We start from the raw sequence: 14,772 nt of genomic DNA, 5'->3' as shown, positions 1-14,772 counted from the left end.
GTCCTGAATGTTCCACTATGGGGGAAGTTCCTTCACTGACTGCGCAGGCGCAAACTTCCCGACGGAAATCCCCGAACCTCGCCCGGCATCCAGGCTCATTCTTTAACATCCCTGTGGATTGGAGGATGTTAAAAAAAGAGCCAGGAGGCCGAGCGAGCGAAGCGAGCCGTCCGAGCGCAGCGAGGACGTGAGGCCGACTGGCCACTTTCCTCTAAGTCCACGTCGCCCTGGATGCCGGCCGCCGTTCGGGGATTTCCGTCAGCAAGTTTGCACCTGCGCAGTGCTTAAAGGAACTTTCCCGATAGCTGGAACCATCTCAGCGCATCAGTTCGCGCATGCGCTGGAACTTCCGCGATACCTGGAACCAGCACGGCAGATCACCGGATTTACTTTTTACAGCTGTAATCGCAGCCCAAGGCAATTGTAAACATTGCTTTGTTTATATCCAGCCTGTCTGCAGTCAGCATCTATCAACAGTAGACTACAGAAAACAACCTGATACAATTTCATCAGTGTCAAGAGCCATAAATGGCGATTTTCATACTGCGTTGCACTCATGTAATTATTGGAAAATATCAAGGCAAATCAAAACTACTGGAAGAAGGAAACCCCATAATAAAGATAGCTAAGCCACGCCCATTCCATCACCCAATGTGATTGTGGATAGCAGTCTACCTGTCCCTGGCACCTTCCTAGTCTATGACCCCTTTTTCCAGGCGGAACGGCGCTAAAAATAGCGCTGCTATACCACCTGAAAAACTCCTGCACTGCATACTCAGTGTGAAAGCCCGAGGGCTTTCACACTGAGGCGATGCGCTGGCGGGAGACAAAAAAATCTCCTGCCAGCAGCATCTTTGGAGCGGTGAGAAGAGCGGCGTGTATTCCGCTCCTTCCCATTTAAGACAATGGGAAACCGCGGCAATACATCCCGCAATGCGCCTCTGCAGAGGCGCATTGCGGGCGGTATTAACCCTTTATCGCCCGCTAGCGGGGGTTAATACCGCACCGCTAGCGGCCGAATCCCGCAGCAAATCCGACGGTATAGTGGCCCTATACAGCCACCGCGCCTCCCGCCCCAGTGTGAAAGGGGCCTTAGGCATACTCCTCTTTATACTACACAGTGTAGACTGCAGACAGGCTGGAAATAAATAAAACCTTGTTTATACTGATCCAGGTCTTTGGTTGCAGCCCTGAAAGCACAAAGGGGAAAAAAGCAAAAGTAAGAGGTTACCGTATATTGGAAAATTTATTTGGTATATCCAGATATCTTAAAAAAAAAAGATAAAGGAGAATGGGGAAAACTTGAGCAGGCAGATCCTGGAACATCTGTGTATGGCAACCAATCAGCTTCTATCTTCAGCTTGTGCAGTTAAGCTTGAAAATGAAAGATAGAAGCTGATTGGTTGCCATGCTAAGCAGCTCCAGATTCCATCTGCTCCAGTTTTAGCCAATTCCAGTGAATGTGTTTCAAAACTCCAGTTATCCTTTATATCAGTGATTTTCAGTGAAGGCACCCTGCGCATAATGCCTGGGGTGCGCCAGTCTGAAGATTCGTGCACACATGGAGGCGCATCCGAGCACGATCGTTTTTTTTGCGTGTTCCCCCATGTTGCGTTTTTTTTTTTTATTAGGCTGCTCTATGTTTGTGAAACACGCAAAAAAAAGGTGCTGGTATGATTTAAAAATTGAGGCCCACCAAAATGAATGGTCCTGGGGTACCATGCATTTTAGTGGGCACAAACATGCATGCAATTGGTGACTGCATAGGGGTGCCATTAAAAATTATTAGTACCCGCACACAACCGCAAAAGGCAATGCATTTTAGTGTGGTGAGGGAAAATGCGTAATTTCATATGCGTTACCGCACTGCACCTGGTGTGAAAAAGCCCTAAAATGTAGTCTGCAAACAGATTTAAGTGGTCAGTAGGTTGTAAATTCCCCCAATCCCCCCTGCTAGCACAAATCTCCCCTCCAAAACCCCCCTACCTGTACAAATCCCCCCCTCCCATCCTAAATCCCCTCCAAAATACTCTCTCCTTGTACAAATTCCCCCCCATCCTAAATCCCCTCCTAGCACAAATCTCCCCTCCAAAATACTCTCTTCTTGTACAAACCCCCCCCCATCCTAAATCCCCTCCTAGCACAAATCCCCTTCCCCTTGCCACAGCTGAATTACACACAGCCCGGTTAATGGCTGATCATTATAGATTTCCACTGTTAACTTCTGTGTACAAAGGAGCAGGAGAGATCACATCCGGCATCCTCTCGACTCTCTCCTCATCTATTTTGTTCTCTGTAAGTTTGCAGCAAAACTGAAAGCTGTGCAAGCTGCCTGCCTGCGTTCTACCAACCGATGACGTCATTGGTTGCTAAGGGCAGGTCGGACATCTTGCACAGCTTTCAGTTTTGCCAGCAAACGTACAAAGGAGCAGGAGAGATCACATCCGGGATCCTCTCGGCAACGTTTGCTGGCAAAACTGAAAGCTGTGCAAGATGTCCGACCTGCCCTTAGCAACCAATGACGTCATTGGTTGGTAGGACGCAGGCGGGCAGCTTGCACAGCTTTCAGTTTTGCTGCAAACTTACAGAGAACCGAGAGGATGCCGGATGAGGAGAGAGCCGAGAGGATGCCAGATGAGGAGAGAGCCGAGAGGATGCCGGATGTGATTTCTCCCGCTCCTTTGTACACAGAAGTTAACAGTGGAAATCTATAATGATTGGTCAGTACTGCGCAGAGTAGAGGTCGACCGATATGGGTTTTTCTCTGGCCGATGCCGATATTTAGAAATCGGGGCGGCCGATATATGTTGCCGGTTTTTGCGGCCAATATTTTAGGCCGATTTTTTTTCCCCCTTCATCTCAGCAAATCTAGGATGGAGAGGTGGGGAGGAGGTTATTGTTTAGGGTGGAGAGGTGGTGTTCAGCCTATTAGTGCCCACCAATGCAGCTTGTCAGTGCCACATCAGTGCCCACTGGTGCAGCCCACCAGTGCAGCCTATCAGTATCCATTAGTGCCCACCATTGCAGCCCACAGTGCCACCTTATCAGTGCCCACCAGTGGAGCCCATCAGTGCCCACCAGTGCCACCTCATTAGTGCCCACCAAGGGGAGCTGCGGTGGCTCAACGCGATTGGCACTGCGCTGACAAGCCATTCACCTCTGCAGCTAGGGGTTCGGATCCCGGTCTCGGCTACATGTGAATTGAGTTTGGTGGTCTCAGCCCGGCTCCCAGTGGGTGTGCTATGCGAGGTAAGCCTGCGCTTAGTACGCCCACCCCCCTCCCACAAAAACCACCACACTTACACGCACTCGAAATTGGGTTAACATGCATGCACTTTGACCACGCGGTCTCTAAAAAGAGAGGCGAAGGACTAACGGGGCTGGTTGAGCGGGCTAGATCCTCTCACTCCCTTATAGGGAGTCCCTCTGCCCCGTTGGGCTTCAAAGCGGAGCAGGTAGGGCAGGCTGTGTGGGAGGACCCCCTCACACACCCACCATTGCCACCCGGGGCATGGAGAAAGGTGGCAGATTACCTCTGGGGGAGGCCTGCCTACTCCCAACTCATGCAGTCCGGCTCCTCTCTCGAGTACACGCACAAAATACACTTTAAAAAAAATAAAAAATAAATTGTGCCCACCAGTGCCACCTCATTAGTGCATCTCACTAATGCCAACCAGTGCATCACAGTGCCCACCTCATCAGTGCCCACCAGTACAGCTCCTCAGTGCCCACCAGTACAGCTCAATAATGTTATTAATAATATCAGTGCCCACCAGCAGAGCGCTCGGCTCTGTTCCGTCCATTCGCCTGGCCAAGGAGAACTCCATTTGTCCCCTGACCTGCTGCGCGCCCCGCCTCTGTCTCCAGACTACAAACCCCAGAATGCAGTGCGGCCAGTAACAGCCAATCGGCGGCCGCAGCTGCAGGCTTCCTCCACTGGGGGAAAAAATAAGTAAATCAGCAAACAGCGGCCGTAAAAGCCGTTTAGAATACAGTGGGCGGCCGGGGGGGGGGGGGGGGATTTCTACCCAGCACGCCCCTGCTTCTGATCCCCCACAATCGGCCTGTTTTCACACAATAATCGGCCGATGCCGATTTCTTTAAAAAAGCGAAATATCGGTCAAACCCTAGCGCAGAGTGTACGTTTTCCACTGACCCCGGTTGGAAAACCCTGCCTTTATACTATATACACTTTCAATGTATCTAATGCCAACAGCAATATACAAATATACAGAGACAGAGAGTTTTTGATGCATGATTTTTTTTTTTTTCTGCCGTGGGCCCCTCGGCTGCGGGGCTCTACAGCTGTATTTACAGTTACAGCATTTTACATTTACAAAGTGACAGATTTTAAATTTTTTCCTTTTCAATCCGAGGATATCATTTCTGTAAAACAAATTATATTAAAAATATAACAGTAGCTTAAAAACAATATTTTCTCTTTTTTATTCTCCGCGTATTTGTGCAACACTCCGATGTAAACTCGCTCTTCCACGAATCTCGACTATCTTTTACTTTAAAAAATAAAATTTAAAATCTCAGTGTTTTTGTCGGAGGGATAAATTAAAAATCAGGTTCAGTGCAGATGAGATTTGAACGGTTTTCCACATGATGTCAGGATTGGTCCCACATATATACTTCAAGAGTAGTTTTTTTTTTGTTGTCTTCTTTTGGGGGTTATTATCATAATATAAAAAAATTCTGTAGTCCTTTTAGACTTTGTTGAGGAAGTCGAGGCGAAGGGAAGATGGGATGTGGATGGTGTCCATGGTGATCAGTGAAGGGTTGAAGGGGAATAAGACGGGGAACATATACTTGGAGTCTAGCAGGAGTTGTGGAGGGTCATTCCGGTTCTGTAACTGAGCCTGGAAGAGAAGAAATAGAAGAAATGTAAGAATTTGGCCAAAGAACATCTTATGGTGTTTGACTGCTAGTACCACCTGGGATCCGATATGTTCACCAACTCTACTGTCATGACACCTTAGGCCATAGATGGGGAATCCCCAACACAGTCAGAACTATTGTGTTCTCCCAAAAGGGAGGGGCGTGTAGGGAGCAGCCATCAGAAATCTTTGGGTCCCTCACACAGCTTTAGGCCTGCCCCCCCCGCCGAGCCTGCCCCCCAACATTCCCCAGGGCTCACCTATGGGTCATCCTACCGAATCTGCACACCTGCCACCTCACCTGTATGCACTCAGCCCCCCTCATGGCTGTATCTATGCCAGCACCCCCCCCCCCCCCTCACACCTGTATATATGGCAGCCCCACACATACACAGATCTGTAAACACACAAGCCTCTGGTCCCTCCCTGTACACAAACGCCCCCTCCCTTTCCTTCACAGCCCCTACTTGTAAAGAAGATCTTCCTACCTGGTCCCAGCCTGTTTTCACAAAGCTGACATGTTGCTAAGAAGCACAGTACAGATAAAATATAAAATGAGGGGTGCACATGCACATAATAGCCATAGGTGGCAGTAAAGAGCTCAGTGACACCAGAACAGCAGAGACTGAGATTGTTTATGTACTGCATGGCAGGGCTCCCCTTTACCCGTCCTGCCTTCCGGTCCTGGGCCCCTTACACTTGTGACGGCTGTACCCCTCTGATGAGAGCCCTGCTGCCGGGAGAAGATGGCGAATATTGCTAGCACCAATAATTGCATTTAAAAATCTGACGTGCTGGTTGTACCACCAGCCTGCCCATAGATGGTTGAAATCTTGGCCGGCCCCTGCTGAAATGGCTGAGATTCAAACCATATTTGGCCAGCTATAAAGTCTTTCCAAACACTGTCGTCTGTGTATCAGTTGCCAAATCACAGATTTTACCAATATCTCTGACTGAGGCGTGTCTTGTTTATTCAGGATAAATATAGAGCACCATTTCCGACAAATGATCTGCCAATGGAAAAACGTACACATACAGACATTGAAAAAGACTCATCTCTGATGTGTACACCTCCCTGCAGGGTAGTATTTGTGGCTCAAATCGTGAGGTCATGAAAGTGGAATGGGTGGGAGACACTGGAAGTATCCCAGAGGACATTTGGGCAAATCTGCTGGAACTGGTGACCCTGGTCTCATACGGGGTCTACACAGTGGTTGACACAACCGTTTATAATACATAGGGGGTACACCGCACCCCATATAGACTTTTTCAGTGGCATTGAAGGTATAGCCCAAGCTGCCTGAGATGTCAGGGAGAACCGACCATACACTATATTACCAAAAGTATTGGGACGCCTGCCTTTACACGCACATGAACTTTAATGGCATCCCATTCTTAGTCCGTAGGGTTCAATATTGAGCTGGCCCACCCTTTGCAGCTATATAAGCTTCAACTGGAAAGAGAGGGGGCAGGGCCGAACCGCAGCTCTGTGTGTGTGAATAAACAAGCAGAGAAGCTGCTCGGAGGTGAGCCTTCTTGGGTGCCCCATAGCAAATTTCTTGCTCTGGGGGCACTCGGCAGGAGGGAGGGGCCAGGAGTGCTGTGCAAAACCATTACACAGAGCAGGAAAATTAAACATGTTTGTATTTTTTTTATTGCCTTTACTATCACATTAAGGGTAGGTTTAGACGTATGTCTAAATCTCCTTTCCCTGATGCCCAATCCACATTCAGATCGTGCTTCAGAGGCTACCGACAAGTGGTGAGCAAGCGGTGCAACACCTACCTCACCACCTGTTCAACTACTTTAGTACAGCGCTATAGCCAAAAAATGGCTTACATCGTGGCACTATAGTTCTGGGAGGGCGTCCATAGACATCCTCCAGGAACCCCACCCCCTCGGCAGAGCTGATCAGAGTAAAAGGCCAATCACAGCAGTCTTTTACTATGTGATCATCTGTGTCCAATCACTACTGATCACATGTAAACAGATTTGCCAGTTATCGGCAGTCCTTTTCTTATGCACTGTGGCTGTGTGAGGAAAGGAGTGCCAATAGGCTATCACTGGTTATCAGTGCAGCCCCATCAGTGCCCAGATTATCAGTGCAGCCCCATCAGTACCCAGAAGATCAGTGCAGCCTCCATCAATGCCCATCGGTGCAGCCCCATTCGTGACCATCAGTGCAGCCTCATCAGTAAAGAATAAAAATGACTTATTTGCAACATATTATAACAAAAAAGAAGAAAACTTTTTTTTCCCCAAAATGTTGGGTATGTGTTTGTTTAGCAAAGATATTAATAATAAAAAAACAATGGGTGATTAAATATTTTCAAAAGAAAGCTCTATCTGTCTCCAAAAAATGATCAAAATGTCATTTGGGTACAGCATTGCATGACCGCGCAATTGTCATTCAAAAGTTGACAGCTCTGAAAGCTGAAAATTGGCCTTGGCAGGAAGGGGGTGAAAGTGCCCGGTATTAAAGTGGTTAAACTCTATTTTTGCTGACAAACAGGCCACAACCATGACATACTCATCAACACTAGGGATGAGCTTCGTATTCGAGTCAAACTCATGTTCGACTCGAACATCGTATGTTCGATCGTTCGTCGAAATACAAACAAAACGGGTCGTTCGCGCCAAATTTGAGTTACGTTTTCACAGACCATAATTCACTGCGGCATCGCTGGCTGATGATTGGCCAAGCATGCACTATGACCCGCATGCTTGGCCAATCACAGCTTGCAAAAAGCGGAGAGCCATAATTGGCCAAAGGCAGGGTGGCTTTGGCCAATTATGGCTCAGGGGGTATAGTATACGCCCCACACTATAAAAGGCCGCCTGCAGGTCGGCCTTGTGTAGTGTGTTGCGGTGGTTAAGAGAGGACAGAGAGAGTGTCATTTTTATAGCTAGATAGAGCAGGCAGGCTAGTCAGTTAATGTTACAGTGTGTAGAGGATATATACACATCCCAGGTGTTGTACATATATTTATACACTGTATAGTTTAGCTAGATCAGTTCTTCCTAATTTACTGGCAGGCAGGTGATTGTGCTAGCTGCAGTATTCTTACATGGTTTATTGCCTGTGTCCTCTGTAGTTTGCATCTAAAGCTACTTGGTGTGTACTGGCCGTGTGCTCTGTAGTTTGCACCTAAAGATTCAGGAGCAGTGATTTTAATGATGCTTAAATTAAAAAAAAAAAAAATTCCTTTAAATATTGTACCTGCTGGGTGTCTATAGTATGCCTGTGAAAACGTCTTTGAGAACCCGGGTTTTGCCCCAGGGAACATGTATCAATAGAAAAAAAGTTTTAAAAACGGTCAAGACCCGGGTTCTCAAAGACGTTTTCACAGGCATACTATAGACACCCAGCAGGTACAATATTTAAAGGAATTTTTCATATTTTTTTTTTTTTCATTTAAGCATCATTAACCACTTAAGCCCCGGACCTTTAGGCAGCTAAATGCCCAGGCCAGGTTTTACGATTCGGCACTGCGTCGCTTTAACAGACAATTGCGCGGTCGTGCAACGTGGCTCCCAAACAAAATTGGCGTCCTTTTTTCCCCACAAATAGAGCTTTCTTTTGGTGGTATTTGATCACCTCTGCGGTTTTTATTTTTTGCGCTATAAACCAAAATAGAGCGACAATTTTGAAAAAAATGCAATATTTTTATCTTTTTGTTATAATAAATATCGGCCAAAAACATATCTAAAAAAATGTTTTCCCTCAGTTTAGGCCGATACGTATTCTTCTACCTATTTTTAGTAAAAAAAGTTGCAATAAGCGTTTATCGATTGGTTTGCGCAAAATTTATAGCGTTTACAAAATAGGGGATAGTTTTATTGCATTTTTATAAAAAAAATTGTTTTACTACTAATGGTGGCGATCAGCGATTTTTTTCGTGACTGCGACATTATGGCGGACACTTCGGACAATTTTGACACATTTTTGGGACCATTGTCATTTTCACAGCAAAAAATGCATTTAAATTGCATTGTTTATTGTGAAAATGACAGTTGCAGTTTGGGAGTTAACCACAGGGGGCGCTGAAGGAGTTAGGGTTCACCTAGTGTGTGTTTACAACTGTAGGGGGGTGTGGCTGTAGGACTGACGTCATCGATCGAGTCTCCCTTATACAAGGGATCACTCGATCGATACGCCGCCACAGTGAAGCACGGGGAAGCCGTGTTTACATACGGCTCTCCCCGTTCTTCAGCTCCGGGGAGCGATCGCGACGGAGCGGCTATAAACAAATAGCCGCGCCGTCTTCCCGGATCGCTCCCCGAGGGAACCCGACCGCCGCATGTAGCGGGGGGGTCCCGATCGGACCCCCCCACCCGCTAGAAGGCAAGGACGAACATGTACGCCCATTTGCCTGTACGTGCCATTCTGTGGACGTACATATACATGCGGCGGTTGGGAAGTAGTTAAAATCACTGCTCCTGAAAAAACAACCGTTTTTAAAACTTTTTTTCCATTCGAGTCCCATAGACGTCAATGGGGTTCTAAATGTCCGTGCAAACGTTCGGTCCGTTCGAAGTTTCTGGTGCGAACCGAACAGGGGGGTGTTCGGCTCATCCCTAATCAACACCCTCACAAACAAAAGACAGCCCTTCGCACAGGTATGAGGATCAGTATGCAAGTACAAATGAGCCCTATGGATCATCGAATATTTCTTCTGAAAATAGTCCGGTACAAATCTAACTTGTAAAACTGAAGGGACAGACAGGAGCCCAGACTCTGCAGCCGGGAGCCCGTCTCCCCATAGGATTTACAACTATCACTAGAATTTGCAGCAAGATTTTGGATAAATGCCACTCACCTGAATGGTCCTGATGAAGGACACTGTGACTCGCTCTTCAAATTCATTTACTGGTGTGTACAGGTTCAGGATTTTCACAATCTGAGAAAAAAAAAAAAAGGGGGGGGAGATGACATTTCTTATTATAATTGTTTTTTGGGGGTGCAATCTTCTTGACAAGGGTGTATAAAGCTGGCCACACGCTGATAGGTGTTCATACAACGCATTTAGTGCATTCGATAATACCATCAGAGACTTGACCAATGTCAATCAAAAGTTCTTTAAAATTTGTTTGCTTTTAACATAGCATTTGGACTCATTGGAATTCCACAAATGAAAACCAAATGCACGTAAAACGATTTTCCATTTGACCTCATTAATTATTATAAAATCAAACGAATGTTCAGAAATTGAATATTTTTTTATGAAATTCTACTCATGTATGGCCAGCTTTAGGCGTGATAACAGGATATTAATCAGGTTATTTTAACATTTGCAACTTAAAGCGGATGTCCCCTGAAAAAAAAAATATTAAAAGCCAGCAGCTACAAATACTGCAGCTGCCGACTTTCAATATTAGGACACTTACCTGTCCTGGAGTCCAGCGCCGTCCACAGCAGAGGACGAATGATCGCTCGTCACTCTGCTGCCCCCACGCTATTCTTGGTGAGGGAACCAGGAAGTTAAGCGCTCCGGCTTCAGTGCCCGGTTCCCTACGGAGCATGCGCGAGTCGCGCTGCGGCGTGCTGACTGGTTGCCGCTGTGTTCTGGGAGCCGAGTGTTTCCCAGAACACAACGGGGGGGGGGGGGGGGTCTGACGTCCTGCCCGCAGTCTACCCGCAGACTGTGTGGCCGGAAGTGGGTGCAAATACCTGAGGGTCTAATATTCTTTAGACAGGTAGCTGCACCCCCATCCCCCTGAAAGGTGTCAAATGTGACACCGGAGGGGGGGAGGGTTCCGATCAGCGGGAGTGGAGGTGGAGGGTGGAGCTCCGCTTTAAGAACTTGGCTTTTTATGATTGCAGACCTGTATTTATTGATACTTCATTACATTTTATTTTTTTATATGCAAGCAAGTACCTACATTTGAAATTTGGAACATGCCAATAGAAGGAGAGAGCAGAATGTATAAAGAAATAAAAGCTACTCACTGATGAGGGTATATTTGCTCTCCCTCCTCCAATCAGCATGCTCCATGTAAAGATTCACAACAGTGCAATGTTGTAAAAATATATAAATATACCCGTATTTATTGGCGTATAACACGCGCAGGCGTATAACACGCACCCTAACTTTAAGAGGGAAGTTTCAGGAAAAAAAATGTTACACAGCCCCCTGCATACAACACGTAGGCACAGTTTACCCAATATTTTTAGGGTAAAAAAGTGAGTGTTATACGCCAATAAATACAGTGGGCCAGATTCAGGTACATCGGCGCATCTTTGAGCCGGCGTAGCGCATCTCATATGCGATACGCCGACGTAACATTGAGAGGCAAGCTGAGTATTCACAAAGCACTTGCTCCCATATTTACGCCAGCGTAACGTAAATAGGCCGGCGTAAGCCCGCCTAATTCAAAGTAGGCAGGTAGTGGGCGTGTTGTATTAAAATGAGTCGTGACCCCATGTAAATGAATGGCTGATCGAACGGCGCATGCTCAGAATCACGTCGCATATACTCCCTAAGATACGACGGTTCAATGCGTACGACGTGAATGTAACTTACGCCCAGCCCCATTCACGTACAACTTACGTAAACAACGTAAAATACGATGCTGTTCCCGCGCCCATCCCTTAACATGACTTACCCCTGCTTTATGAGGGGTAAACGTACGCCTTACGTAAACGGCGTAGCTTACTGCGACGGGCGCAAGTACGTTTGTGAATCGGCGTATCTAGTTCATTTACATATTCGACGCGTAAATCAACGGAAGCGCCCCTAGCGGCCAGCGTAAATATGCACCCAAGATACAACGGCATAGGAGACTTACGTCGGTCGTAGGAAGCCAAAATTCAGGCGTATATTGTTTTCTGAATACGGCACATAGATACGACGGCGCATCCTAGAACTTACGCGGCGTATTAATAGATACGTCGGCGTAAACTGTCTGTGAATCCGGCCCAGTATGTAAATTCCATATGCTGGTGTACAGTGCAGGATAAAGGAGTTGCTTCTTAAGCCACCCATAGGTTTGGATCTCGGTTGGTTCAGCAGGGACCGGCTGACATTCAAACTATTTATGTTCATGCTGATTGTACCCAAGTCCATCCATCACTCGACTTGGGTACAACCAGCATTTCGGATTTTCAAATGCAATTATTTCCAGCGGCTATAGCTGCTAGCAATAGTCACCGTGTACTCCCGCAAGGGACGGCTCTCCCCCCACTGGGAGAACACAATGGTGTTGATGGGGAAATTTAGTGATTTATTTTCCTGCAAGAAAGAAGATCACATCATCTATGGCCATCCTAAAACCATGAGATAAGTCGCTTACCTTCTTCAGGGGATTGAACACTGGCAAAGGCTTCGCTAGGAATGCCCCCTAGTGCATCCATATAACCCTGCCACCCCTGTAAAGCTGGCTTTTTTTTTCTTTAGCAAGCAATTAGGAAAATATAGAGAGGAGGGACACGCGTCCTGTACTGTACTCCAAGATATGGAATTTACAGATACATCAAAATTCCTATTACCTTAATCGTACAGTGCAGGACGCAGGAATTTATTCTTAAGCCCTGTACACACGGCCGGGAATCCCGTCAGGAAAAAACGTCGGTTTTCCTGATGGGATTCTTGCCAAGCCATGCATACAGACAGCCATTCAAAAAAAACGCTGTTCTTTTGAATGGCAAGAACGCGGTGACATCATCGACGACGACGAGACGGCGCTCGTCACATTCGATGCCGTCGCCGCCATCTTGCTACACCCTACACTATGCCTTGTATGTTCCCGTGCATGTGTCAAAGGCTTATCGAGCATGCGCGGGTTTACCTTCGGACAGCTAAGCATACAGACAACCGGTTTTCTCGTCAGGAAACACTCTGCCGATAATCGCAACAAGAAAATAGAGAGCAGGTTCTCTATTTTCCCGTCTGTTTTCCTGATGGGAAAACTGCTAGGGAGCATACACACGGCCGGGATTTAAGTCAAGTCATTTTGGCTCGGCCAATCAAGATGGGCAAAGATACCCGCAAAAAGACTGGGTGAAAATATTGGCACCAAAGAGAGAGAGAGAGCGAACATGCAGGGGGGAGTTTAGCTTCACTTTAAAAATGGATGGAAAGTAAAGTACATGCACATATTATGGGCCAGATTCACTTAGAGCGGCGCATCTTTGTGCCGGCGTAGCGCATCTCATAGGCGCTACGCCAACATAACTCTGAGAGGCAAGAGCAGAATTCACAAAGCACTCGCTCCCTACATTGCACCAGCGTAACGTAAATTGGCCAGCATAAGCCCGCCTAATTCAAAGTAGGAAGGAAGTGGGCGTGATCCATTTAAATGAAGCCTGACCCCATGCAAATGATGGGCCGAACGAACGGCACATGCGCGCGCATGCTCAGAATCACGTTGAATTTATTCCCTAAGATACGACGGCTCAATGCCTACGACGTGAACGTAACCTACGCCCAGCCCCATTCACGTACGACTTACGTAAACGACGTAAAATCCGACGGCTGTTCCGTCGTCCATACCTTTGCATGGGTTGCGCCTCCCTATAGGTGTTTTAACTTTACGCCGGACATACGCCTTACGTAAACGGCGTATACTCATGCGACGGGCGCAAGTACGCTCGTGAATCGGCGTATCTCGGTCATTTGCATATTCGACGCGTAAATCAATGGAAGCGCCCCTTGCGGCCAGCGTAAATATGGGCCCAAGATACGACGGCGTAGGAGACTTACGTTGGTCGGATGAAGCCACATTTCAGCGTATCTTGCATTGAGACTCAGGCGCATAGATACGACGGCGCATCCGTGCACTTAAGCGGCGTATCTACACATACGTCGGCGTAAGTGTTACCTGAATCTGGCCCTATATATATAAAAAACAAAACTAATGGATGCTCAAGGTGCTTCTAAAAAATAAGCAAACTGAAGTGTAAAGGTGGTACACAGCGTGGATGACAAGCTGTGGTCTTCCTCTTACCTGTTGTGTAGTGAGAGCCGTACACAGCGTGCAGATGGCCTCAGCATCCTCTTGGTTTTTCTTCTTTAGCTGTAGTAGTTGTGCTGCATGGATCAGAGGCTCCATCGTCTGAGCTGCTCCGCTGACATGCAGGTTCTTCCCTCGCAGCCATTCCTCCAGCTGACTGATGTTATACCTATGCAGAACACAAAACAATATTGGTACGTTGTGTGCTATTGGGTCTCTACAACCCTGCTGTCCAACCTGCGACTCTTTATCATTTGATGTGCGGCTCTCATGGGGGGGGGGGGGCTGCCGACAGTAGTCTATGTTTTCTTTATGTACCTTCGTACTTAGGCCAATGAAGGAAGAATCTTTAGACATGGTGTTCTAGTAATTAAGGTAACAGTAACGTTTTTGCATGCTGAAATATTGATCTGCCTACATTTCTTAATGGTTGCCCATATAGTTCACTCAAATTGCATCCAAATTCTATATTTGTATAGTTTTTATCAATTGCAAAAAATTGTTCCAGGCTCAGTCACTGATTATTATGTGTGGCCCTTTGGAGACGTCAGGGGCTGCACTTGAGGTCCCATGTACAGTAGGTGTTTGTGATATTGTGTTTTTAGCACGACAGCATCGCGCTGATTCTCGGCGACATGGTGCCGAGATCTCGCCGACATCGCACTCACTGGAATAGTGACAGCACATCCCAGCAAGCGCGTCATAGAAGCGACGGGAGATCCGACTTGGATTCCCGCCAATTCTACACGTGTGCGGCGTTTGTTATGAATCCTGAGGGGGAAGTCCCCGCCGGATTTTAAATAAAAATCCGGCATGGGTTCCCCCCTCAGGAGCATACCGGGCCCTTAGGTCTGTTATGGGTTGTAAGGAGAGCCCCCCTACGCCGAAAAAAACGGCATAGGGTGGTCCCCCTACAATCCATACCAGACCCGTATCC

The 14,772-nt window shown here is 47.1% G+C and overlaps 1 protein-coding gene across 2 annotated transcripts in view; it reads right to left on the bottom strand.

Annotated features, from left to right (window-relative positions):
• Positions 1 to 4,244: 4,244 nt before the first annotated feature.
• MYO5B (myosin VB) overlaps positions 4,245 to 14,772 on the bottom strand; it is a 414,634-nt gene continuing 404,106 nt past the window's right edge. For both annotated transcript variants that reach the window (XM_040336856.1, XM_040336864.1), the window contains 3 exons: positions 13,830 to 14,004; positions 9,704 to 9,784; positions 4,245 to 4,865 (listed from right to left, as the gene is read on the bottom strand). In XM_040336856.1, coding sequence (XP_040192790.1) covers positions 4,713 to 4,865; positions 9,704 to 9,784; positions 13,830 to 14,004 — 409 coding nt within the window. In that variant the 3' untranslated portion in view covers positions 4,245 to 4,712. The remainder of the gene's footprint in view (positions 4,866 to 9,703; positions 9,785 to 13,829; positions 14,005 to 14,772) is intronic.

This window comes from Rana temporaria, chromosome 1 (genome assembly GCF_905171775.1).
Source record: "Rana temporaria chromosome 1, aRanTem1.1, whole genome shotgun sequence".
Taxonomy (NCBI): domain Eukaryota; kingdom Metazoa; phylum Chordata; class Amphibia; order Anura; family Ranidae; genus Rana; species Rana temporaria.
This window is presented reverse-complemented; position numbering and strand designations above follow the sequence as displayed.